This window comes from Bufo gargarizans, chromosome 11 (genome assembly GCF_014858855.1).
Source record: "Bufo gargarizans isolate SCDJY-AF-19 chromosome 11, ASM1485885v1, whole genome shotgun sequence".
In the NCBI taxonomy this organism is placed as follows: domain Eukaryota; kingdom Metazoa; phylum Chordata; class Amphibia; order Anura; family Bufonidae; genus Bufo; species Bufo gargarizans.
In genome coordinates, this window is record NC_058090.1 from 1,736,212 (window position 1) to 1,761,173 (window position 24,962).

Below are 24,962 nucleotides of genomic sequence, written 5' to 3' on the forward strand. Positions count from 1 at the left end.
TGGTGTGACCAGAAGTAGCTCTTCACAGACTCCAGTATGTTTACCTACTAATGGGAGAGAGCAACTCTGGAGTTCAAACTTCTCCTCCAACAAATAAAATATTCTTCATGATTCTGATCATATGGAAGTTTTATTATTGGGCAAAGATGCCAATATTTTATTTCATTAAATATAAATATTGAATGATCTATGAAATCTCATGGAACCACATGGAATTTATTTTTCTGGCAGATGACTATAAACTATGGGAGAACACTCTGTTATATTGAGATATGCTATTCAGCTGATTTATAAAAAATCTCTAGTCACATCCATCTAGCCTCTTTTAGCCCATCCTCCACTGTTCAGCCTTACTGTTAGTGAGGTGCATTATGGGGAATTTCCTAAATTGCTCATGTCTCTCAGTAGGAAGCTACCTCCACTTAGGGCACTGAACCAGCAAAGGCTATAGTGACACATTGGATCAAGGCCGAGCATGGTGCTTTATTTTATTTTTTTTTGTCACAAGATTTTTGAAGATGTGGTTCCCTCTTGAAGGCCTAAGGGAAGTGTATGTGTATCTATCAGGTTCCTCACAAAGCAACCAAGCTCCCCTTCCTGGGGTGGAAATTCAGACTGCTGAGCTCTGGCAGATGTGTGACCAGCAGTTTCTGAAGATGCTGGAGCACAGACGGGTACTGCCTAACCTTCTGTGCAGGATGGCCAATGGTCCCTGACCCTAGCAGCGGGCCATTTACCTTGGAAAGTTGGGGAATGGATGGTGGTCCCTCTCCTTTTGCAGAGTGCTTGCGATAGACCACATCCTCATGAGCACTTGGGTGAAGGAAGCACAGTTTTAGGGTTTCAATTTATAAGAAAATGAATCACCCCTTTGTAAATCTTAGTGATTCATATAACACATTCTTGCTGGGGACCAACCCTATATCTAAGGCAACAAATCTTCACTGTTTTTGTTTTTTTGCAGATAGAGCTCCCTTATGAAGCCAGGAACTTAGAAATGTTTCAACAGAAGTTTGATAAAATGGAGTTTGTAAAATTTCCCATTCTCCTACGACTCTTTGTAACAAGGAACATCTTGGTGGAGACCTTCGAGGTGGGCCTTGATTGGAGGTCATGTCTCAGTCTAGTTATTTCCACTACACGTTTGTTGCTGGATATGGTCTTGGCCACTGCAAAATAAGAACTGAAATCTGGTTGCTATGAGGAATGGTTCAGTTTTGGCTTTAAATTTGTTTTCTTAAGTATTGCCCAGTGAGCTCCAATATGGCAGCTGCAACCATGATACATTTTTAGAAAAAAAGAAAAGGTCAATGGTAGAGTTGATAGTATTTATGAGATACAATGATGCAAAAAAAGGGATTATGTGGGAGTCAATAAAGGGTGGTGTAGGAGTTAAGGGTTTGTTCACATCAGCGTTTAGTCTTACGTTCGGCTCTCCGTTATGGTTTGTGTCCATTCGTGAAATGAAACGGATTCATTCATAGCGTAACATAACGTACACCGTTAGGTACGTTTAAAAACGGATATCTTAAACGGATACGTTAAAAACGGAGTAAAAAATGTCAGTTCAATGTCCGTTCAATCCGTTATGTAAGTATAGTAACGGATCCGTTTTCTCTTTTTTTTTTTTTTTCATTAGTCCCTCCCACATCTACATGCTTATATTCAATGGTGCTATATTCTGACATCTTGCTGGAAGAGGAACAATGCTGCCTGCTGATGTCTTTTTTTCTGTCGACTATATGATATGGAAACTCAGAAATATGCAAATGTTATCCATGAAAAGGAGATGACGATATTGGGTGCATCCCATTACATCATGCCGAATGACACGTGGTGTTTTTTCCACCCTTTATCAAGAACGTAGAAAACACCCTGTCAAATTTTATGAGTATCTCCGTGTCAGTGTCTCAAGCTTTGATGACCTTGTCCAACGTTTACGTAGACGATTGAGACGCAAGGATGCGAAATTTCGTCTAAGTGTTACTCCAGAAGAACGACTGATGGTCACTCTGAGGTATGTATTGTACTAATCCCCAACTTTCACATTTTTGCTGCTACTGAGTTTTATTGCCTTTTGTAAGCCCAATTTTAATTTTCTAATATAATTGAGAGTATGGGATTTTAATCTCAAGAGACAATGGGCCAGATTTATCATGACTCTGACAGCTCACTCCATTTTAACATATGGCTAAAGTCAGTTTTAGCCAAGTCAGATTTATGATCGGCCCTTTAAGACTGTAATAAATGTGGTTTGACGGGAGCAGTTTATCCGTCAGTAAGCAGCTTTACAAAAGTCGCACATCTTTACGAAAAAATCGCAAGTTTTTATGAAAAAGTAGCATGTTCTATTAAAAAGTCTCATAAGATAAGCATGGTCCTCACTGGAGTGAAATTGCAACTTTTTTGCGACTTTTTAAATAGTCCTAATAGTAAATCTGTCTAGAGATTCATTTACATAAGAAAACACGCCCACTTTTAGAAAACTGGCGAGCATAGAGCAGAGCATGGGCGTAGGGATCACCATAGCAATGGCTATGGGGCCCTACGCCACTGGGGGCCCGGGCTGCCTGCTGAGGATTCTTATAGTTTTTTTTAATTCATGTGGTATAGCTACAGGGGTCGCAGGCCCCTCCAGGACAGACAGAGAAGGCGCTATGTGCAGGGCCTGTAGGCTGTCGGCAGTGCGATAGGGCGCGGCCGGAGGCAGAGTGGCCTACCTGCAATGAGGATATGGAGTGGTCCCGCTCCCAGCCGGGGCGGCAGTCCTACTGGCCGGAAGTGGAAGAGGTGGAGCGTACAGCGAAGCTGCTGGGCCTGGCATCACTGCTGGAGTGTGGGCGTGCAGACGTTCAAGTGGCTGTGAGGTGAGAGCTGGCTGACTCTGGGACTGGTAAAACTTACTGTGGAGTCCTGGACCATTATATCTAAGGAGGAGGGGGGAGCAGGACCCTGAAGGTCTGGACCAGTACATTTAAGGAGAAGGGGGGAACAGGACCTGGAGGTATGGTCTGGACCATTACAGGGAGTGCAGAATTATTAGGCAAGTTGTATTTTTGAGGATTAATTTTATTATTGAACAACAACCATGTTCTCAATGAACCCAAAAAACTCATTAATATCAAAGCTGAATATTTTTGGAAGTAGTTTTTAGTTTGTTTTTAGTTTTAGCTATTTTAGGGGGATATCTGTGTGTGCAGGTGACTATTACTGCGCATAATTATTAGGCAACTTAACAAAAAACGAATATATACCCATTTCAATTATTTATTTTTAGCAGTAAAACCAATATAACATCTCAACATTCACAAATATACATTTCTGACATTCAAAAACAAAACAAAAACAAATCAGTGACCAATATAGCCACCTTTCTTTGCAAGGACACTCAAAAGCCTGCCATCCATGGATTCTGTCAGTGTTTTGATCTGTTCACCATCAACATTGCGTGCAGCAGCAACCACAGCCTCCCAGACACTGTTCAGAGAGGTGTACTGTTTTCCCTCCTTGTAAATCTCACATTTGATGATGGACCACGGGTTCTTAATGGGGTTCAGATCAGTTGAACAAGGAGGCCATGTCATTAGATTTTCTTCTTTTATACCCTTTCTTGCCAGCCACGCTGTGGAGTACTTGGACGCGTGTGATGGAGCATTGTCCTGCATGAAAATCATGTTTTTCTTGAAGGATGCAGACTTCTTCCTGTACCACTGCTTGAAGAAGGTGTCTTCCAGAAACTGGCAGTAGGACTGGGAGTTGAGCTTGACTCCATCCCCGAAAAGGCCCCACAAGCTCATCTTTGATGATACCAGCCCAAACCAGTACTCCACCTCCACCTTGCTGGCGTCAGAGTCGGACTGGAGCTCTCTGCCCTTTACCAATCCAGCCACGGGCCCATGCATCTGGCCCATCAAGACTCACTCTCATTTCATCAGTCCATAAAACCTTAGAAAAATCAGTCTTGAGATATTTCTTGGCCCAGTCTTGACGTTTCAGCTTGTGTGTCTTGTTCAGTGGTGGTCGTCTTTCAGCCTTTCTTACCTTGGCCATGTCTCTGAGTATTGCACACCTTGTGCTTTTGGGCACTCCAGTGATGTTGCAGCTCTGAAATATGGCCAAACTGGTGGCAAGTGGCATCTTGGCAGCTGCACGCTTGACTTTTCTCAGTTCATGGGCAGTTATTTTGCGCCTTGGTTTTTCCACACGCTTCTTGCGACCCTGTTGACTATTTTGAATGAAACGCTTGATTGTTCGATGATCACGCTTCAGAAGCTTTGCAATTTTAAGAGTGCTGCATCCCTCTGCAAGATATCTCACTATTTTTGACTTTTCTGAGCCTGTCAAGTCCTTCTTTTGACCCATTTTGCCAAAGGAAAGGAAGTTGCCTAATAATTATGCACACCTTATATAGGGTGTTGATGTCATTAGACCACACCCCTTCTCATTACAAAGATGCACATCACCTAATATGCTTAATTGGTAGTAGGCTTTCGAGCCTATACAGCTTGGAGTAAGACAACATGCATAAAGAGGATGATGTGGTCAAAATACTAATTTGCCTAATAATTCATCACTCTCTGTATATAGGGGGGAACACGACACTGGACCATTATATCTTGGGAGGAGGGGGAGCAGGACCCTGGAGGTCTGGACCATTATATTTAGGGGGAAGCAGGACCCTGGAGGTCTAGACCAATTTATTGAGGGGGGAGCCGCAGGATCTCCAAGGTCTAAACCATTAAATTGTGGGGGGGAGCAGGACACTTGATGTCTGGATCATTATATCTGGGGACTGGCGGTTGGAGATTTAGGATGGGTGTGGGGGTGGGAGGTCTTGGAGGAGTGTGGGGATGCTGGGGTGGGAGGTACTGGAGGGGTGTTTGGGTGGGAGCTCTGGAAGGGGTGGGAGGTCTGAGAGGTATGTGGGAGTGGGAGATCCGGGAGGGGGCCCATACATTTTTTTGCTATGGGGCCCAGTCATTTCTAGCTATGCCCCTGGTGCAGAGCAGAAAGAAGTCGCAAATTTGTGCGCAGTTCTATCGTTTGGGACTTTTTCACTCCATTAGGCCTCATGCACACGACAGTTTTTTTTCTCGGGCCGCAAAACGTGGTTCCGTTGTTCCGTGATCCGTGGCCGTTTTTGCTTCCGTGTGTCCGTGTTCCCGTTTTTTTTGCGGCCCGTCAGAAATCTAGGAATGGTTAAAAAAATGTCATTTTGATATCTCCACCCAGGATACTGCTATAAATCAAGGGCACCTGAGTATGCATTTGTGGCCATTTTCTGTAGTCTTTCCAGAGTACAGAGGTTATTTTGGCTGCTCTCTTTGCTGTATCACCATGTCTGATTCTGAGGACGAGGTCGTGCTGCATTGGCTGGTTTCTCGGCGTTGGGGACAGCGCACTCCTTTGATGAATGAGGAACCGAGTAGAAGGCGACGATTTTGGGTCCATTTTTGGGGACACTTCCATACGCTATACCAAGATCTTCGCCGCCATCCGGAGAAGTTCTTTTCCTTCTGTCGGATGTCAGTGGGTACCTTTGACCGATTGCTGTCGTCTCTACGTACTGTCCTTACCTTTATGGACACCAATATGAGGCGCAGCATTACTCCTGAGGAAAGACTCATCGTCACGTTGAGGTAAGCAGTATAGTACTTGTTAAGTTTCAACAGAAATGTGCAGTGCTTGTGTTAGGAGTAACATGTGCTCCAAAATGGCTGCTGTGAGACATGTGCTACTGTTTGCTGAAGTAGCATTTCTTTGCCCTTTTTTTTTTTTATTTGGGGGGAGTTTAATGGTTTGTTTCTTTACACATTAATCCCTGTCACATGACCTAACATTTTTTGAGTATTTTTTACCATTTGGATAAAGTTCAAAACTTGTGTTCAGCTATCGTCCTCCAGACACTCCAAAAATACACTGCACTCGCCAGGCGTTTGCTAAAAATGGTGTTTAATACACTCAGTCCGCCGTGATTCAGCAGCTGTAACCTTCCTTTCAGAGTTATTAATCTGTCAACAATTTTCATCCAATACTGTCGATTGACGTGGTTTTTGATAGTGTCTGAATGAAATTGGTCCCTCTGTCAGGATCTCTCTCTGCGTGCACCACCTTGGTCAAAGTCGATGTACCGGTCTGGACCCTATTTGGGATGATTGTGCTGCTGGCAACCCACGAGATTTCCAGCTATCGTCCTCATCATGCATAATGTTCACATAATTGTGCACTTGCACAGCATTTACTGCATTAAAAAGGGTCTAAACATAGTTGTTGTCACTTAGTTGTGGTAGTACTGCCCACACACAGGGCCTTGAGTGCCGACTATGGCACCCGTCCCATAGGTTCCCCACCACTAGACATATGGTGTTTTCAATCGTGTACTGTATACAGCATTATACTAGAATCCTGAATCTGTTCTTACATGCGATTTGTTGCTGACTGTTTTTTTTTTTTATATCCTTTTTCCTACAGATTCCTTGCCACTGGGAACTCTTTTGCATCCCTGCATTTTGAGTTTCTTTTAGGGACCTCAACAATCTCGAGAATTGTACGACACACTTGCCATGTCATCTGGCAGCAACTCCGAGAGACGGTGATGCCACAGCCCAAGGTGGACGATTGGCTTCGGATCGCTGAGGGCTTCCAAAATTCGGCGCAGTTACCAAACTGCATCGGGGCAATGGATGGCAAGCACATCCGTGTGAAGAAGCCGCCACACTCAGGGAGCCGTTTCTTCAATTATAAACTGTTTTTCTCTGTAGTGCTGATGGCTGTTGATGGTAGATATCGGGTCCTATGGAAGCACCGCGGATGCTCGCATCTTTAGTGCTTCTAGAATGGGTGAGCGGCTTCGTGCCAACCAGCTTGCCCTGCCCGAGTCCAGAAGACTGCCCGGATATGCAGGTCCGCCGGCTCCGTTTGTCATCGTGGCGGATGAAGGGTTTGCATTGACTCCACATGTTATGCGGCCCTTCCCAAAGCGTGGTTTGGATGTCAGGAGGCGTATCTTTAACTACCGGTTGACTCGTGCCCGTCGGTATGTGGAGTGCGCTTTCGGGATACTCTCTAGCAAGTGGAGGGTGTTTCTGTCATCCATACAGATGGATCCGGAGAATGCTACCCTGGTGATTCAAGCTTGTGTTGTTCTACACAACTTCACCAGGATTCACGAGGCTTCCTCTTCTCTTGACATGGAAGATCTTCCTACGTCATCAGATTTGGGTTTGGAAAGGACCCTGCATAGATGACCTGGGACTGCAGGCATTGCAGTTCGGGAACTCTTTGCAGACTACTTTATCAGCCCAGAGGGGTCTTTGCCGTGGCAGAGGGACGCTATTCGTGGCAGGTTTTGAAATCTTCTGGGCTCTTTAGTTTTTTTTATTTTCTAGCTAAATTACTAAAAATGATTGTGTTAGTTGAGTGTAGGGACTCGCAAGATAATGAGGACCCTTGACGTGGGCTTGCGGGCTGAGATTTTTTGGACATCACATATTTAAACATACATCTAACTAAATATTAATGATGTTTCTGTCTAAATGGAAATTTTCACAAACATCTTGATATTTTGCTTGTATGGTCTAAAAAGTTTTCTAAATACCTCATCTGCACAGGAACCCTAAATAAAGATCTTGATCGTCCAAATAAAGTGTGGCTTTCTGAGATACAGTGTGTGTAGCTTTTGTTTTAGAATGCATTTTTAAATGTACATGTTGTGTGTAGTGTGCAAATAAAACAATAGTCAATTTTTTGGGACCCAAACCATACTTTAGTCAAAATAAGGGGTCACCCAAAACACTGGCAATGAAAATAATCTAACAACACACAAATAACATAAAAATAAAGTGCTTTATATAAATCAACCCTCCCAAATTATAAATCAAGAAGGTCCCGCGTGAATGAGCCCGGTGCAAATGTGGACCGTGGCCTAACCTGGGCCTGTGTTGGGGCACCAGTTGGTAAACAGGGCTGGTAAAGGGGCTGGCCCCCAGGATGAATAGGCCCCTGAGGTGGAAGGTACTGGGGGGGCATAAGAAGGGCCTTGGGTGGGTTGGGGAGGGAATGAATATGGCGCAGGATTTGGCTGCTGGCCTGCATTTTCAATGTTGATTTTCAACGCATTTAATGGCCCAATGAGGTCTCCATGGTTGGGGCAAATGAACATTTTTATCACCATGTTCAAGCAAGCCATGCAGTCTGGCTGCTCATTCGCAGGGACCTGCTGCAGTAGCGGCCCGAGTCCCCTCAACATTTTCTCCTCCTTGCCATCACTCCTCCTCTGGGCCAGAAAATCAATGACTCGGGCATCAATTGCTTCCCGACTCTCTGGCCCAGAGGAAGAGGGAGGGACTTGGCGGCGCCGTCTTGGCTGGGGCTGGACATGACGAGGTGGACTAGCCAGTGGGAGGGGGTCCTGGCCCTGTGCCGAGACCTCAGGGTCCTCAATTGGCGTCGCAGCGGGACTTGTGGCGGGGGAGAAGACTGCAGGGGTTTCACTCTCGGCTGTGTCGGATTCCTCCGAGGCTTCCAGACTGTCCACAGTACTGTAATTGAAAGAAACAAATACAAATATTAACATTTGCTTACATCTTTAAAAAAGTACATCATTTAACTTTGGCGGAAACAGCCATGTGTATCCAAAATATATATACGGAGTGTCAGCAAACATCTGATATTTGATATTACACAATGCATAACATCTTTGATGTGAATAGAGAGAAACATATTTATAATACATTTTAAATGTTACAAAGGGCCAAGTGTGGAAAAGCGATCATGAAACTGAGATGGGAAAACATTGTGGGCTGTTTGGAGCTGTCCTAGTCATTCAAGGACCAACCCCACTGCTGAGAATCAGGCCATCTCGTCTGTATGTGCCCCAATACCACCATCCAAACATACAAGATGTAATGTTAACCCAGTCCAACATCATTTAAATAGTCAAAACATGTACCAGGCAACACTTGAGCATGGTGGGAGTATTACTTAAAATGCGGCTGGTGAAGCGTAGTTGCAACATCCTTCGAATCCATTAACATAGGATTTGTTTTTTGCAATCTTAGATGTTCAAAGTAAAGAATCCATGTCATGGTTTGTGCCAATCAAAGTTACCAATATCAATGACCAGTCAAATACCTTTTGGCTAACAATTTACCAAACATTTAATTATTTGGTTTGGGGTAGAGCACACATTTCCCGCAGCCAATTGGATTTTACTAAAAATACCAGTATTCAGGGCTCCCAAAAAATAGGGAGGGATTAGTCATCTTTCTCAATAATCATGCCTATCCATAGGATATGTATAAAAGAATATATTGGTGTGTGACCAACAAACGACAAACACAATTATCAACTGTATGAGGGGATAATGCGTGCAGTGTGCCCGTGTCATCTCCCTTCTCTATTCCTGGTCACATTGCAAACATATATGTTCCTGGACCATAAATAAATTGCTTCAACAGGTACAAACCAGAGAGGAGAGGCGCAATCTGCGCACTGCACGTGTCGTCTAATCATACAGATCTGCAGCGGTGGTGCCTGGTGTGACTCACCCCCTGAAATGATGGAGACTACCAACACTAGGCTTGTACAAACTGATGCCCGCCAGCTGATGCACAACTACAACTCCAAGCAGGACTGGTTAGCTTACATCCATTCTTGCATGCTGGGAGTTTTAATTTGAAAAGAGCGTGATGGAGTCAGTTATGACATGGCTGACCAACTGAAAGGATAGGTCTTCTACAGTACAACCCAACTCAACCCATTACTTTCTTGGAAGCTTTTGCTTTACCCAGATGCAATTGTACATTTCCAACAATAATTAATTTTTTAAGTATCATTAAAATAACTTACGGCCTCAAATCCATAACTGGCCTTAAAAATTGAAGCTGTGGGGTATACAGGTCATTCTCAAAAAATTAGCATATTGTGATAAAGTTCATTATTTTCTGTAATGTACTGATAAACATTAGACTTTCATATATTTTAGATTCATTACACACCAACTGAAGTAGTTCAAGCCTTTTATTGTTTTAATATTGATGATTTTGGCATACAGCTCATGAAAACCCAAATTTCCTATCTCAAAAAATTAGCATATTTCATCCGACCAATAAAATAAAAGTGTTTTTAATACAAAAAAAGTCAACCTTCAAATAATTATGTTCAGTTATGCACTCAATACTTGGTCGGGAATCCTTTTGCAGAAATGACTGCTTCAATGCGGTGTGGCATGGAGGCAATCAGCCTGTGGCACTGCTGAGGTGTTATGGAGGCCCAGGATGCTTCCATAGCGGCCTTAAGCTCATCCAGAGTGTTGGGTCTTGCGTCTCTCAACTTTCTCTTCCCAATATCCCGCAGATTCTCTATGGGGTTCAGGTCAGGAGAGTTGGCAGGCCAATTGAGCACAGTAATACCATGGTCAGTAAACCATTTACCAGTGGTTTTGGCGCTGTGAGCAGGTGCCAGGTCGTGCTGAAAAATGAAATCTTCATCTCCATAAAGGTTTTCAGCAGATGGAAGCATGAAGTGCTCCAAAATCTCCTGATAGCGGCTGCATTGACCCTGCCCTTGATAAAACACAGTGGACCAACACCAGCAGCTGACATGGCACCCCAGACCATCACTGACTGTGGGGACTTGACACTGGACTTCAGGCATTTTGGCATTTCCCTCTCCCCAGTCTTCCTCCAGACTCTGGCACCTTGATTTTCGAATGACATGCAACAGTCCAGTGCTGCTTCTCTGTAGCCCAGGTCAGGCGCTTCTGCCACTGTTTCTGGTTCAAAAGTGGCTTGACCTGGGGAATGCGGCACCTGTAGCCCATTTCCTGCACACGCCTGTACACGGTAGCTCTGGATGTTTCTACTCCAGACTCAGTCCACTGCTTCCGCAGGTCCCCCAAGGTCTGGAATCGGTCCTTCTCCACAATCTTCCTCAGGGTCCGGTCACCTCTTCTCGTTGTGCAGCGTTTTCTGCCACACTTTTTCCTTCCCACAGACTTCCCACTGAGGTGCCTTGATACAGCACTCTGGGAACAGCCTATTCCTTCAGACATGTCTTTCTGTGTCTTACCCTCTTGCTTGAGGGTGTCAATGATGGCCTTCTGGACAGCAGTCAGGTCGGCAGTCTTACCCATGATTGCGGTTTGGAGTAATGAACCAGGCTGGGAGTTTTTAAAAGCCTCAGGAATCTTTTGCAGGTGTTTAGAGTTAATTAGTTGATTCAGATGATTAGGTTATTAGCTCGTTTAGAGAACCTTTTCATGATATGCTAATTTTTTGAGATAGGAATTTTGGGTTTTCATGAGCTGTATGCCAAAATCATCAATATTAAAACAATAAAAGGCTTGAACTACTTCAGTTGGTGTGTAATGAATCTAAAATATATGAAAGTCTAATGTTTATCAGTACATTACAGAAAATAATGAACTTTATCACAATATGCTAATTTTTTGAGAAGGACCTGTATATGTAAGGCCGTTTGCGCGATGGGCCCTCACCGCTCCGGCCTTTGCTGGTGACCTCCCTCCGGAACTGGTCCCGGCAGCTTGCCCATCTGGTCTTAGTTTGTTTTACTATTAAGAAATGACATATAAATCACACTTTTAGAAAAAACAATAATAAATAGTATAATACATTCAAATTGTTCAAGGAGGCAAAAAACACCTCAAAGACAAAGGAAAAAGCACCAACATCACCAAATTGAACAGATTCACCAACACATGGTACAGTCATGCTGGGGTGTGGATACTAATGAAGAGGTTAATGATGGAGGAGACGAGTCGTGCAAGCCATTTGAACTAAAATTCATAACAATATGTGAAGGTGACAACTGTAAGATGCTCAATTACAAGGACACGTCTCACCCATAAAAAAGTACCCAGACATGTGATTACACATGAGTACTGTATGCTGTAGCAAAGGGAGGGACAGCCATATAAAGTTAGAAAAGGCATGGTCTGGTATTTATTAGACGTCTCATTTACAAACCATGTACAGGCCTTTATGCCAAATGATGGTGTTCCAAAAAAATAACATTATTGTGACCTCAGGGAGTTTAAAACGACATCATTTTGCCACACAAAGGACAAGGACAGCACAACTACATTGCTATCACTTACCTAAATCTGCTCGGCCTCGGCTATCAGCTTTGGCCCATTCTGAACTCCTCATGCTGCGGGCCACTTGCTCCCATGCAGCATCTTTCCGCCCTCGGTCCAAATAGGAATTGGCTCTGGTATCCCAGAGCTCGGGCCTCTCCTGGACCAGGGTTATGAGTTTCTCCACATTCCACCGTGGCATGGTTGTTCTATGGAATCTAAAATGTCTGCCTCACCACACAGAAGCTGTTAGGCACAGGTGGCTAGAAATTAGCATAACCAGTGACCTAATACTTCCTGTATCTTTTTTTTTTACAATTTATTGGCTCTAGATTTGGCAGACAGTTTGGCCATGGCAAAATTTTTAAATAAAACGGGCGCGGACGCGGACGCGGGCGCGGATGACAATCGGGTGTGCAACCGCATATTTTCACGGTCCCATTGACTTGAATGGGGCCGCGATCCGTTAGCCGTGAAAAAAATAGGACAGGTTATATTTTTTTCACAGCCTCGAAACACGGGTCACGGGCGCGGTGTAAAAACGGTGCACAAGCCGAGTTTTCAACGGCCCCATTAAAAGTCAATGGAGCCGCAGAAAAAAAGGTCTAACGGTACAACGGCCACGGGTGCACACAACGGTCGTGTGCATGAGGCCTTATTCTGACCTGAGCTAATGATAAACCTGGCCCAATATTTCTTGTCTCAACATATACATTTATATATTTCCAAAAATTTGTAAATTTCCTTTAAAATACTTTTTGTTAATGTTATATAACATATTTTCTTTAAACTATGTGTAAAATACATAGGGCCAGATTTATCACGACTCTGACAACTCACTCCACTTTAACATATGGCTAAAGTCAGTTTTAGCCAAGTCAGATTTATGATCGGCCCTTTAAGACTGTAATAAATGTGGTTTGACGGTAGCAGTTTATCCATCAGTAAGCAGCTTTACAAAAGTCGTACATCTTTACGAAAAAGTCGCAAGCTTTTATGAAAAAGTCGCATGTTCTATTAAAAAGTCTCATAAGATAAGCATGGTCCTCACTGGAGTGAAATTGCGACTTTTTTGCGATTTTTTTTAAATAGTCCCAATAGTAAATCTGTCTAGAGATTCATTTACATAAGAAAACACGCCCTCTTTCAGAAAACTGGCGAGCATAGTGCAGAGCAGAAAAAAGTCGCAAATTTGTGCGCAGTTTTAGCGTTTGGGACTTTTTGGGGGACTTTTTCACTCCATTATTCTGACCTGAGCTAATGATAAATCTGGCCCATAGTTTTTCAACAGCTAGGTACTGTATGATAATTTTTCTTTTTATCTATATGTTGTTAAGTTTCTTGAAGGCCGCTTGTTGAACACTCAGAAAACTTGTTTTATTCTGTATGAAGACTGTCTGTATTGTTACATTATGAATAGTATGTTGTACTTATGTTTATGTTTTTTTTTTTTTTTGTTTTTTTAGGTTTCTGGCCACTGGTGAAAGTTTTTCCAGTCTTCATTTTCAATTTCGACTTGGAAAATCTACAATTTCTTACATAGTTAAAGATACCTGCCAGACAATATGGAATCTTCTGCGTGAAGAATGTATTCCCCCTCCTACTTGCCAGCAGTGGGTCAGCATAGCCGACAAGTTTTTCGAGGTCATCTAGTTTCCCAATTGTATTGGTGCAGTGGACGGAAGGCATGTAAGAGTCTTGAAGCCCCAAGGTAGTGGATCCTCTTTTTTTAACTATAAAAAGTATTTTTCTGTGATATTAATGGCTATAGCGGATGCCCGGGACAAATTTGTGGCTGTCGATATAGGAGCTTTTGGACGAACAAATGATTCCTGTGTTTTTTTAAATTCTAATATGGGAAGAAGACTGTACTCAGGAAACTTTGATATACCTGAGCCCAGGCCTTTACCTGCTACTACAAACCCCGCTCTTGAATTTGTTCTTGTTGGAGATGAAGCTTTCCAAATGTGTGGAAATTTACTGAAGCCATATGCTAGACATGGTCTAGACTATCGAAAAACATTATTCAATTACAGATTAACTCGCGGCAGAAGAATGGTAGAGTTTGGTTTTGGCCTATTGACTGCAAAATTGCGAATATTCACTTGGGCAATACAATTAAAAATAGAGGCAGTGGATGACGTTCTAAAAGCATGTGTTGTGTTGCACAATTATGTACTGACCAAAGAGCCTTTGCTTTTAGACTCCCTGTCAGTAAATACACCTGGAGATACAGTTCAAACTGGGCCAAGATAAACAGTTGCTGTTAGTCGCATGCGTGATCAATTTGCAGAATATTTAATCTCTTCTGCTGGATCAGTGCCTTGGCAGGATGAGCATATTTGAATTTGGAAAACCATTCATGCTGTGCACTTTTAATGTTATGTCAGATTTTTTTTTATAAACTTTCTGTATGTTTTTTGATAGCCACAGTTGCACATAAAAGTTGTTAATAGATAGGTTATAATTGGAGTTGAGCGGACACCTGGATGTTCGGGTTCAACGGGTTCGGCCGAACTTGAGAAAAAAGTTTGAGTTCGGGACCCGAACTTGACCCCGAACCCCATTGAAGTCAATAGGGACCCGAACTTTTGAGCACTAAAATGGCTGTAAAAATGTCATGGAAAGGGCTAGAGGGCTGCAAATGTCGTCAAAATGTGGTTAAGAGCATGGCAAGTGCTCTGCAAACAAATGTGGATAGAGAAATGACTTAAAATAACATAAAATACGTAAAAATTAAAAATAATAATCTTGATCTAGGAGGACCAGGTCCATATGGAGTAGGAGGTTGAGGAGGCGGTGGATGTGGTGGCGTAGGTGGAAGTGGCCGTGGAGGAGGAGGAGGTAGCCTACACTTCTTTTTGGTTTTAAATGTATTTGTATTATTTTAAATTAGGGTACACCCCAAATCATTGGGAAATATAACCTGTGATAACCCCCTCCAGTCGTGCTAAACACACGTTCAGACAATACACCGGCTGCAGGGCAAGCTCAGGCCATGTGCCCAATTTGGAGACCCAAAAGTTGCAGGGGCTAACTCCTGTCAGTCAGTTCATGTAGGCGTGTGCACACTTACTGCCCCACCATGTCGCACGTCCCACGTGATGTTCACGATCCAATTTGATATCTGCTCTATCAATTTTCTATGTTCTTTTATGCGCCTACCATGGTGATCACGGGTGGCGGGGAATCAGGGTTCCAGGCCAGAGAGGGAGTGTGAGAAAGAGAGACCACATCCAAGGGAGGATTCATTTTTTCAAATTTTAAATTATAGAGTTGAAATATGGGAGAAATTATTAAAGCGTAAATGTGTGAAGACTTTTCAAAGTTTAAGCATTGAATGAAAGGATGTGGCGCGCATTAATTACTGAATAATATATAAAATTTTATTCCCTGTCACCTAAGCATAGCAGGTGTTTTTTCACGTCTAAATTTGTATAATGTCAACCCAAGAATGTAAGAAAAATTATTGAAATGTATTAAGCTGTCAACTAGGTAGAGGAGGGGTATATTACACCCAAAAATTGGTGAATTTCACCCAAAAATGTAACTGACAAATTATTATTTTTTTAAACCTGTCTACTAGGTATAGCAGTGGTACATCACACCCAAAAATTGTTGAATTTCACCAGAATATATAACTGACAATTTTTTTTTGTTTAACCTGCTTACTAGGTATAGCAGTGGTACTATACACCCCAACATTTTTTAACTTCACCAGAAAATGTAACTAACAATTTTTTTTATTTTATTTTACCGGTCTACTAGGTATAGCAGTGGTACTATACACACCAAAATTGGTGAATTTCACCCTAAAATGTAAATGACAATTTTTTTTTTTAACTGGCCTACTAGGTATGGCAGTGGTACTATACACCCAAAAATTGGTGAATTTCACCCGAAAATGTAAATGACAAAGTAGTGAAATGATATAAAAAATAAAATACGTACAAATAAAAATGTATTTATTTATTTATGAGGTGGAGTTCCATATGGAGTAGGAGTTTGAGGAGGCGGTGGACGTAGCGGTTTAGGTGGAAGCGTCGGTCGAGGAGGACTAGGTAGCCAACACAGGTTTTTGGTTTTTATTTTATTTTTTTAAATTAGGGTACACTCCAAAAGAGTGTGAAATATCCAAAATACAAACATGAGCAATTGCGCTGCAGTATAACAATGGCTGGTTAGTGCCGGTATACATGTCTATTCTGGACAAGGAACGGACAAGAACTGAGAGATCCATGCCTGGTTCATTTTAATGAACGTGAGCTTGTCCACATTGGCTGTGGACAGGCGGCTGCGCTTGTCTGTGATGACGCTCCCTGCCAAGCTAAACACACGTTCAGATAATGCACCGGCTGCAGGGCAGGCCAGCACCTCCAAGGCGTAAAGGGCAAGCTCAGGCCATGTGCCCAATTTGGAGACCCAGAAGTTAAAGGGGGCAGACCCGCCATTCAGTACGTGTAGGCGTGTGCACACATACTGCTCCACCACGTTGGTGAAACGCTGCCTCCTGCTAAGACGTTCCATATCAGCTGGTGGTGCTGGTTGTTGTGGCGTGCTGACAAAGCTTTTCCACATTTCGGCCATGCTAATCCTGCCTTATGAGGTGCTGGCGGTGCCCCAGCTGCGTTGGCGACCTCTTCCTCTGCCTTCGCCTTGTGCTTCCACTGTGCCCCCGCTGTAGGTGGGAATGCCACCAGCAGCGCGTCTACCAGCATGCATCTTACGATCACGCTCCAGTGAGGGAATTAAGGACGGTACATTGTCCTTGTAACGGGGATCCAGCAACGTGGCCACCCAGCAATCAGCACAAGTTAGAATGTGGGCAACTCTGTGGTCGTTGCAGAGACACTGCAGCATGTAATCGCTCATGTGTGCCAGGCTGCCAGGCAACGAAAAGCTGTCTATTGTTGGAGGTGTATCGTCTGTGTCCTCTGTATCCCCCCATCCATGCACTAGTGATGGCCATGAGCTGGTCTGAAGTTACGCTGCAGCGCTGACAGGCGAGCAGCAGCAGGGTGAGAACAACGAAAGCGCGCACAGACGGCCCGCACTTTATGCAGCAGCTCTAACATATCGGGGTACGTTTTAAGGAATCTCTGCACCACCAAATTCAGCACATGCGCCAGGCAAGGGATGTGTGTCAAACCGGCTAGTCCCAGAGCTGCTACGAGATTTCGCCCATTATCGCACACCACCAGGCCGGGCTTGAGGCTGACTGGCACAAACCACTCATCGGTCTGTTGTTCAAGGCCCGTCCACAGCTCCTGCGCGGTGTGGGGTTTGTCCCCCAAATAGATAAGTTTTAAAACTGCCTGCTGTCGTTTACCCCTGGCTGTGCTGAAGTTGGCGGTGAAGGTGTTATGCTGACCGGATGAGGAGCTGGTAGAGGATGAGGAAGCAGAGTAGGAGGAGGAAGCAACTGGAGGCAAACTGAAGCGCCCTGCAATCCTCGGTGGTGGAAGGACATGCGCCAAACTGCTATCCGCCTCAGGCCCAGCCGCCACTGCATTTACCCAGTGTGCTCTTATGGAGATATAATGTCCCTGACCGCGCTTACTGGTCCACGTATCCGTAGTCAGGTGCACCTTGCCACAGACGGCGTTGTGCAGTGTACACCTGATTTTGTCCCCTACTTGGTTGCGCAGGGAAGGGATGGCTCGCCTTGAAAAGTAGTGGCGGCTGGGCACGGTGTACTGTGGGACAGCCACCGCCATAAGGCCTTTAAAACTATCCGTCTCCACCAGACTGAATGCCAGCATTTCAAAAGCCAGTAATATAGAAATGCTGGCATTTAGGGCTAGGGATCGCGAGTGGGTAGGGGGGTACTTCCTCTTCCTCTCCAGCGTTTGGGATATGGAGAGCTGAACGCTTCCGTGAGACATTGTGGAGATGCTTGGTGACCCAGGTATTGGTGTTTCTGGCAGATCCTCTGTTTGCGTGGTGGCAGGTGGCACTGTCACTCCAGAGGTGGATAAAGAGGCCGAGACTGCAGCAGAAGAGGAAGCAGGAGGAGCCAGAGACCTTTCTTGGTTTTTGAGGTGTCTACTCCACTGCAGCTCGTGCTTTGCACTTAAATGCCTGGTCATGCAGGTTGTGCTCAGGTTGAGAACATTTATGCCTCGCTTCAGGCTCTGATTGCACAGCGTGCAAACCACTCGTGTCTTGTCGTCAGCACATTGTCTGAAGAACTGCCACGCCAGGGAACTCCTTGGAGCTGGCTTTGGTATGCTCGGTCCCTTGCTGCGGTGGGCAGTAGCAGGCGTACTGTCTAGAGGACGGCCGCTCCGCTTTTGCACCCTGCTCCTTCTTCTGCTGTGCTGGTGGCTCTGTGCGACCACCGCCTCTTCCTCCGAACTACATAGGTCACTTGCATGAACTTGATTTCATGTGGGGTCGAGGACCTTATCGTCCTCCACATCATCTTCTACCCAGTCTTCACCCCTACCTTTCTTGTCGGTCTGCACAGTTTCGAAAGCTCCAGCAGTTGGCACCTGTGTTTCGTCATTATCCGAGACGTGCTGCGATGGTCCTCCCATGTACTCATCTTGAAAGATAAGTGGTTGGGCATCGGTGCACTCAATCTCTTCCACTTCTGGGGCAGGGCTAGGTGGATGGCCCTGGGAAACCCTGCTAACAGAGTCATCAAAAAGCAGAAGAGACTGCTGCATAACTTAGGCTCATACTGCTTGGCTGATTTGCAAGGGGGTGAGGTGAAAGACTGATGGACATCGGCTGCAGGTACCAACTGTGGGCTTTCAGCAGGAGACTTGGTGGGAGACAATGTGAAGGAACTAGAGCCACTGTCAGCAACCCAATCTACTATCGCCTGCACTTGTTCAGGACTCACCATTCATAGAGCAGCATTAGGCCCAACCACTTATCAAGTCACCTACTCGCACCTGAGGAAGGGGTTTCACTTGTGAGTGTAGCTGGCACAGATCGACCACGTCCTCTCACTGCAACAGGAGCTCCACCAGCAGCCCTGCGACCTGTGCCACGTCCCTTATTTGACGCTCTCCTCATATTTTTCGAATTTAGGATCTTGCCCTAAATAGTAGACTAGAACTACAGTATGTAAAGGGTGTATCTCACACGGCGTGAACCAGACTAGGCCTCCGTTAAAGATTTTTTTGCCCCAAATGGCTGTATTTAAAATGCCTGAATCAAACCCCTGTATGTAGAGGGTGTATCTCACACGGCCTGAATCAGTGTAGGCCTGAAATAAAGATTTCTTTGCCCAAAATGGCTGTATTTCAAATGGCTGTATTTCGAATGCCTGAATCAAACCCCTGTATGTAGCGGGTGTATCTCACACGGCCTGAATCAGTGTGGGCCTGAATTCAATATTGGTGCACCAAATGGCGGTATTTTAAATCTCTACCCAAATGTATTAAAGATGTATCTCACAATGACACCTGCATCAAAGGCTGCCAACTAAATATATTTTGCCCAAACGAGTGTTTGTTTAACAACTGAATTTTACAGCAGTAGATAAGCCTGTAATTTCACACGTGCTGATGCTGCAAGGCCTGAAAATAGTGTTTTTTGTCAAAAAAAAGTGTGTTTTCAAAACCCCAGAAAATGATGGCTGTATTTCTAGCTTAAATTGCACACTGACTAATCCAGATGTTGTAGATTGCAAAAAAAGTGTTTTTTTTGGTAACCGAATATAAAAGCTGTATATATTTAACTTGAATTTAACACTTGCAGATCAGGAAAATAGTTTGTTGGCAAAAAAGTGTGTTTTTAAAACCCCAGAAAATGATGGGTGTATTTCTAGCTTAAATTGCACACTGACTAATCCAGATGTTGTAGATTGCCCAAAAAATTGTGATTTGCAATGTCCCAAAACCTCAGATGCAGTGCTGGTGCACTGAGCTTGCATAAAATGGCTGCTGCCGCCCACCTAACAGAATTATAAAAGTTATTTTTTTTGGTCAATGGGCTCAGGGCAGGGTAAAACGATTGTGCCCTGCACCCACACAACTATTTCTAGGTAGATCGCCGAGTTAGATTCTCTCCTATTCTCTCCCTGAAATCACCAGCAGCATCCTCTCCCTACACTAGTAACAGCAGAGTGACGTGCAGCGCTACGTGACTCCAGCTTATACAGGGGCTGGGTCACATGCTGCTCTGGCTAATCACAGCCATGCCATTAGTAGGCATAGCTGTGATGGCGTCTAAGGTCAGACAGTTAACCACTTGTTGATTGGTTGCTCTGCAGCCATTCAAAAAGCGCCAAGAAAGCGCCGAACACCGAACCCAAACTTTTACTGAAATGTTCGGGTCCGGGGTCCAAAAATCCTGAAGTTCGGTACAAAACCGAACTTTACAGTTCGGGTTTGCTCAACCCTAGTTATAATACATACAAATTATATTTTACTACTGTCATTCATTTGTTTGATGTTTCTATATTGTACCTTGTTTCTAAACTTAGCGTAGAGTCGACCAGTATGCATCGGTCTACCTACATTTATTGCCTTTGTTTCTCTATAAAATTCACCAAAAGGTAAGCGTCTCTGACCATCATGTATCTGTTTGTCCCCTTTTTTTGTGTTACGACTGTATTCATATTTTCGTTCAGACATGCCGACCAAAAACAAAAATTTTTTGAACGTAATGTATACAGAGAAAGTATCTATTAAAGGAATACTTTTTTATAAACATATTATTATACTTTTACATTCTTGTTCAAAAAATGTAAGTTTACAAATCTTAAAATCTTCTATAAATGCACACAACCCACCACAACGGGACTAGATATCACATTTGGTAGATAGATAATAAAATGGAACAGAAATATGTTTTTTTTTTTTTTATAAACAGTATCTATGGTATGTGACAATATGCCCTACCTGATAGAACTGATAGGGTTCTTCAATACAAAACTGTCCATTGTGAAAATCTTGCTCTATCTGTGACTGATCCTCCTTTCTATATAATGTAAGTGCACACCATTATCATGATTGCTCCTGCTATATGGTAGCTTAATCATACCGAGTTCAGAATTATCAGACTACAGTATGCACTGCGAGACATGTGTTCCTTGAGTGGGCCATATGTTCCGTGGCGGCATAGAACGTGCAAGCGGTAGTGCACAGCATCATAGATTTCTATCATTCTTTCCACATCTTTCTAACCGCGGGGCTATTGTTCCTGACTAATATGATCATATAAGTGCTTGACTATAGCCATGCGGGTGGTACAACATACAAAGAATCATTGTGCCCATGAAAATTAAAGAAACAGGTCACATTGTTGGCTGACAAACCGCATGTCTCAGAAGGCGTATTGTCTTGTGCATAAGCCTTTATTATATTAAAGGACCTAGTAATGACATATGCCATTCCTAGTCTTGTTAATGCTATGTTCTTCAACAATTGTACAATGGAGGATCATGATAGAGAGCGAGACTATTGCAATGGAACAACAACTGGTAAACAGGCCAACAGTGAACAAGTCATCAGCTTTGTGCTGACCTTTACTCTGTGCAGCATAAATTAGTGACAGCAATGTGGATTTGTGCAGTGTGTCACTCATGAACTAAAAGTGGTTGACAAGAACCAGCATCATAATCATTGCAGCACAGGCCTTTAAAAGAATGGAATCTACTTGAGAATAGTCAAGGTTATTGCTAATCTCTGGCGCTCTCTCATCCATCTGCAGATGATTGGCAGTTCTCTCCTTAATAGAAAGGGAGAAAACTAGGTAGAAGACTGTCAGTCATCAGCAGGTGGGCAGGGAGAGCAGGAATTCATGAATAACCAGGCCTCTTCTCAGGTGGCCGTGACTCTTTTCAAGGCCCAATCTGCTATGATTATGATGTTAGTTCTCGAGAATCACTTCAATAACCGACCACTGAAATCAAACCACCTGTCTCTAGTTTATTATGCAGTTAGTATGGGCTTCATAAAGTTGATGACAGGTTCCCTGTAATAATGAGGTAAGTATACACAACCCAATAAGTTCCTTAAAAGTAATTTAAAACTTTAAAAGTGTAACACTACTAACAATATTTTAGATCATTAATGATCAATAAAAGTGCAAAAATTGACGCAGTCGTCAAAAGGACCTGATAAGGTATTCAGTTATAACTATGGTGGTGGTTGAGTTAATGGAGCCTTTCCTGGAGCATTAGTTGTGGACCCAACATCTTCAGCACTTTGGTCTAGGAGTGATTGCATGAACGACTCTTGAGGTCTGAGATATTCACACTGCTGGTGGTGTTGTGGAGTATGAAGGGGATAGGATTCTGAACCCGATTGGTATGGAATAGATTGGTTTGAGAAAGGGTTATTAAAAGCGGTGGGAGTTTGAAAAATGGATGGAGAAACACCTTCATTTTTGGAGATTTTAGGTGGAGTCGACCTAGAAGTCATATCAGGATTAGGTGTCTCTAGTTGAGTATGAGAACCACCACTGGTTTGGGATTGTGAAGGTGTTTGTGAAGAGACATAGGAAGGTAGCTGGGATTGTGATTGGCTTAACGACTGAGGAATTCTAAATGTTGATACAGGTTGATAGCTGTGGGATGTGCTATGGGTTTGAGATGGTGGAAATGTGTGAGACGTTGGGTATTGGTGGGATGTAGGTTGTCTTTGGGACGGGGGAAAGGTGTTGGATGGTTGAAAGTTGTGGGACGGGAGAAAGTTTTGGGAATGGGGAAAGGTGTGGGACTGGGTAAAGTTGTGGGACGGAGGAAAAGTGTTGGACGGGGGAAAGGTGTTGGCTGGGGGAAAGTTTTGGGACTGGGGAAAGTTTTGGGATTGTGAAAAGTTGTGGGAGGGTGGAAAGATATGTTTCACAGAGTAGGAGTGAGCAGGTGGAGAAGTCATGGATGTTGAGTACGAGGTGGCTGGGGGATACGATTTTGATGGAGGACAGGACTGAAAGGGGGGTGGGTGTCTAATATAACAGACACTTTTTTGATCAATGTCACTCTACAATCACAATTCTGCTATGGAGTCAGGTCGTCCATCCAATGACTTAATGTTAAGAGAAACTGCTGATTAGGGTTAAGGGGTTCAGGACGACTAACTACCTCGATGTGCCGGATCATGGTAGTTAACTCTTGCTTAGACAGAGTTTGCTGTTCCTCTACTTTTAATAAACAATCTCTAAAGATTTGTGCGAGATCCTAAAATACTCTATGTTGTCTCCGAACTGGTCTCGGCCTACTTAAAACTCTATCAAAGGAAGAAGAAATGAACTGTCGAGTATCATCAATCTGAGCACATGTTTCAGTTTGGCGACCGTGAGACTCCAGAGCAGAATCCTGTGACTGAGACGATACAGAAGTTTGATCGGTAGATGGTCCAGACAGTTGTTCGGTTGAAACAACATGTTCAAGAGGTTCTGCTTCACGAGGGAGTGTGCTTGAATGAGTCCTAAAATATATTTGAAAAAAAAATAAAATCTATCATCTCTATAGTAATTATTAAATATTACTTCCATTTAGGAAATTTCACTCACGGGCATGGCTGAAAACAACGTCGAAGAAATTGAAGATGGGGTGCATATTGGTATGTTTTTCTCCTAGAAGCCCCAGAACCACTTGGCGCTGTTTGCTCATGATTGAGGTCACGCATAAACCGATCACGGATTGACCTGCACCGTGTTGATATGATTTCAGCTAAAAAGAAAGAATCATAATTTTAAATTCAATATATTATAATACCTGTAATAACTTCTGCATGTATTCTTTTCTGTCGACATAGGATTGCATAGAAAGTGCTTCCCCTGCTTGTCTAAAAGTCTGCACTGTAGACCACTGTATTTAACTGTTATACTGAATTAGCAGGGGGCTGCCTGGACATCTAAAAGCCTGCAGCCTGAGCACTAACAGGAAGTCAGCAGAATGCTGAATGCAGCTCTGGATGTGTTTGGAGTAAAATTAAACATGTGAACTAATCTTTAAACACCTACATATGCACCAGTTTAGCAGAATTCTGATTTGCCAGTCTTTCAGGGACATTATTATAGAAACTTAAAAAAACTTTTTTATTTCCAGGTGAAACTAGAGAATAACTTTGCATCTATCGTTTTTGCCATTTTGGTCTTGGAAGGACTTGGACGCTCTCTGGACCCGGAGATTAACATACTGGAGGCAGCCAAACCTTTACTGTTAAAGAGTGCTGCGTCTCTTATATAGACAGTGGTGGGGTGGTAGAGGCTCCGAGACTTTCCTCTCGCTCCTCTGAATGGAGGTCCACATTACTCAGGTCGCTCTGCATTTCCTAATGTTGGTGTGAATTTGTTTTATTTAATATCAGTTCTGATCTCAGTGTTTTTGTTTTGTTTTAAATCATTGAATATACTTTTCAGAACAGTTTCACATTCCTGTTTGGGTGCTACATATAGTTCTGTTCATCCTGAGCTCTGAATTGAATACCAGAACTACAGTAATAACTGACACACAGGCAGAGCAGCCAGTGAGATGCAGAAGGGATGCATAACAATGCCAAATGTATAAGTCTTTTAGGGTTGGGAAGTATACAGAAATTATAGGACTCTAAGCACAACTTAGAATGTTCCCCCCCTCCAATGACATCTCCGACAAGTGTACCACAGTACTTTTAAATTTAAAGTCAATGTCCATTGTAATTCCATAACTTATCTTTGTATTGGTTTTCACATGGTGCTTTACTTAACGCAGTACATAAAAAAACATTGGCTTCCTGCAGCCACCACAAGGGGGAGCTGTCGGCATATGGAGTTACCTAGCTTCTGTTCTCTCTCCTCTGGTTTTGTTTCACAAGAACACTGAATGAAAGACTGGAGCTGCATCCCTTGCAGGGAAGGGGGAATGAGATGCTGACTAAAGGTGCAAACGGTACTATTGCCACCTGATAATCTTATCTGA

The 24,962-nt window shown here is 43.5% G+C and overlaps 1 protein-coding gene across 1 annotated transcript in view; it reads left to right on the forward strand.

The window, feature by feature from the left end:
• Window positions 1-24,251, forward strand: part of ADCK2 (aarF domain containing kinase 2) — a 78,792-nt gene extending 54,541 nt beyond the window's left edge. Inside the window, 7 exon segments of the mRNA XM_044272387.1 lie at window positions 965-1,093; window positions 1,946-2,017; window positions 3,738-3,760; window positions 5,933-5,971; window positions 13,564-13,714; window positions 20,538-20,609; window positions 24,111-24,251. Coding sequence (XP_044128322.1) covers window positions 965-1,093; window positions 1,946-2,017; window positions 3,738-3,760; window positions 5,933-5,971; window positions 13,564-13,714; window positions 20,538-20,609; window positions 24,111-24,251 — 627 coding nt within the window.
• The last annotated feature ends 711 nt before the right edge of the window (window positions 24,252-24,962 follow it).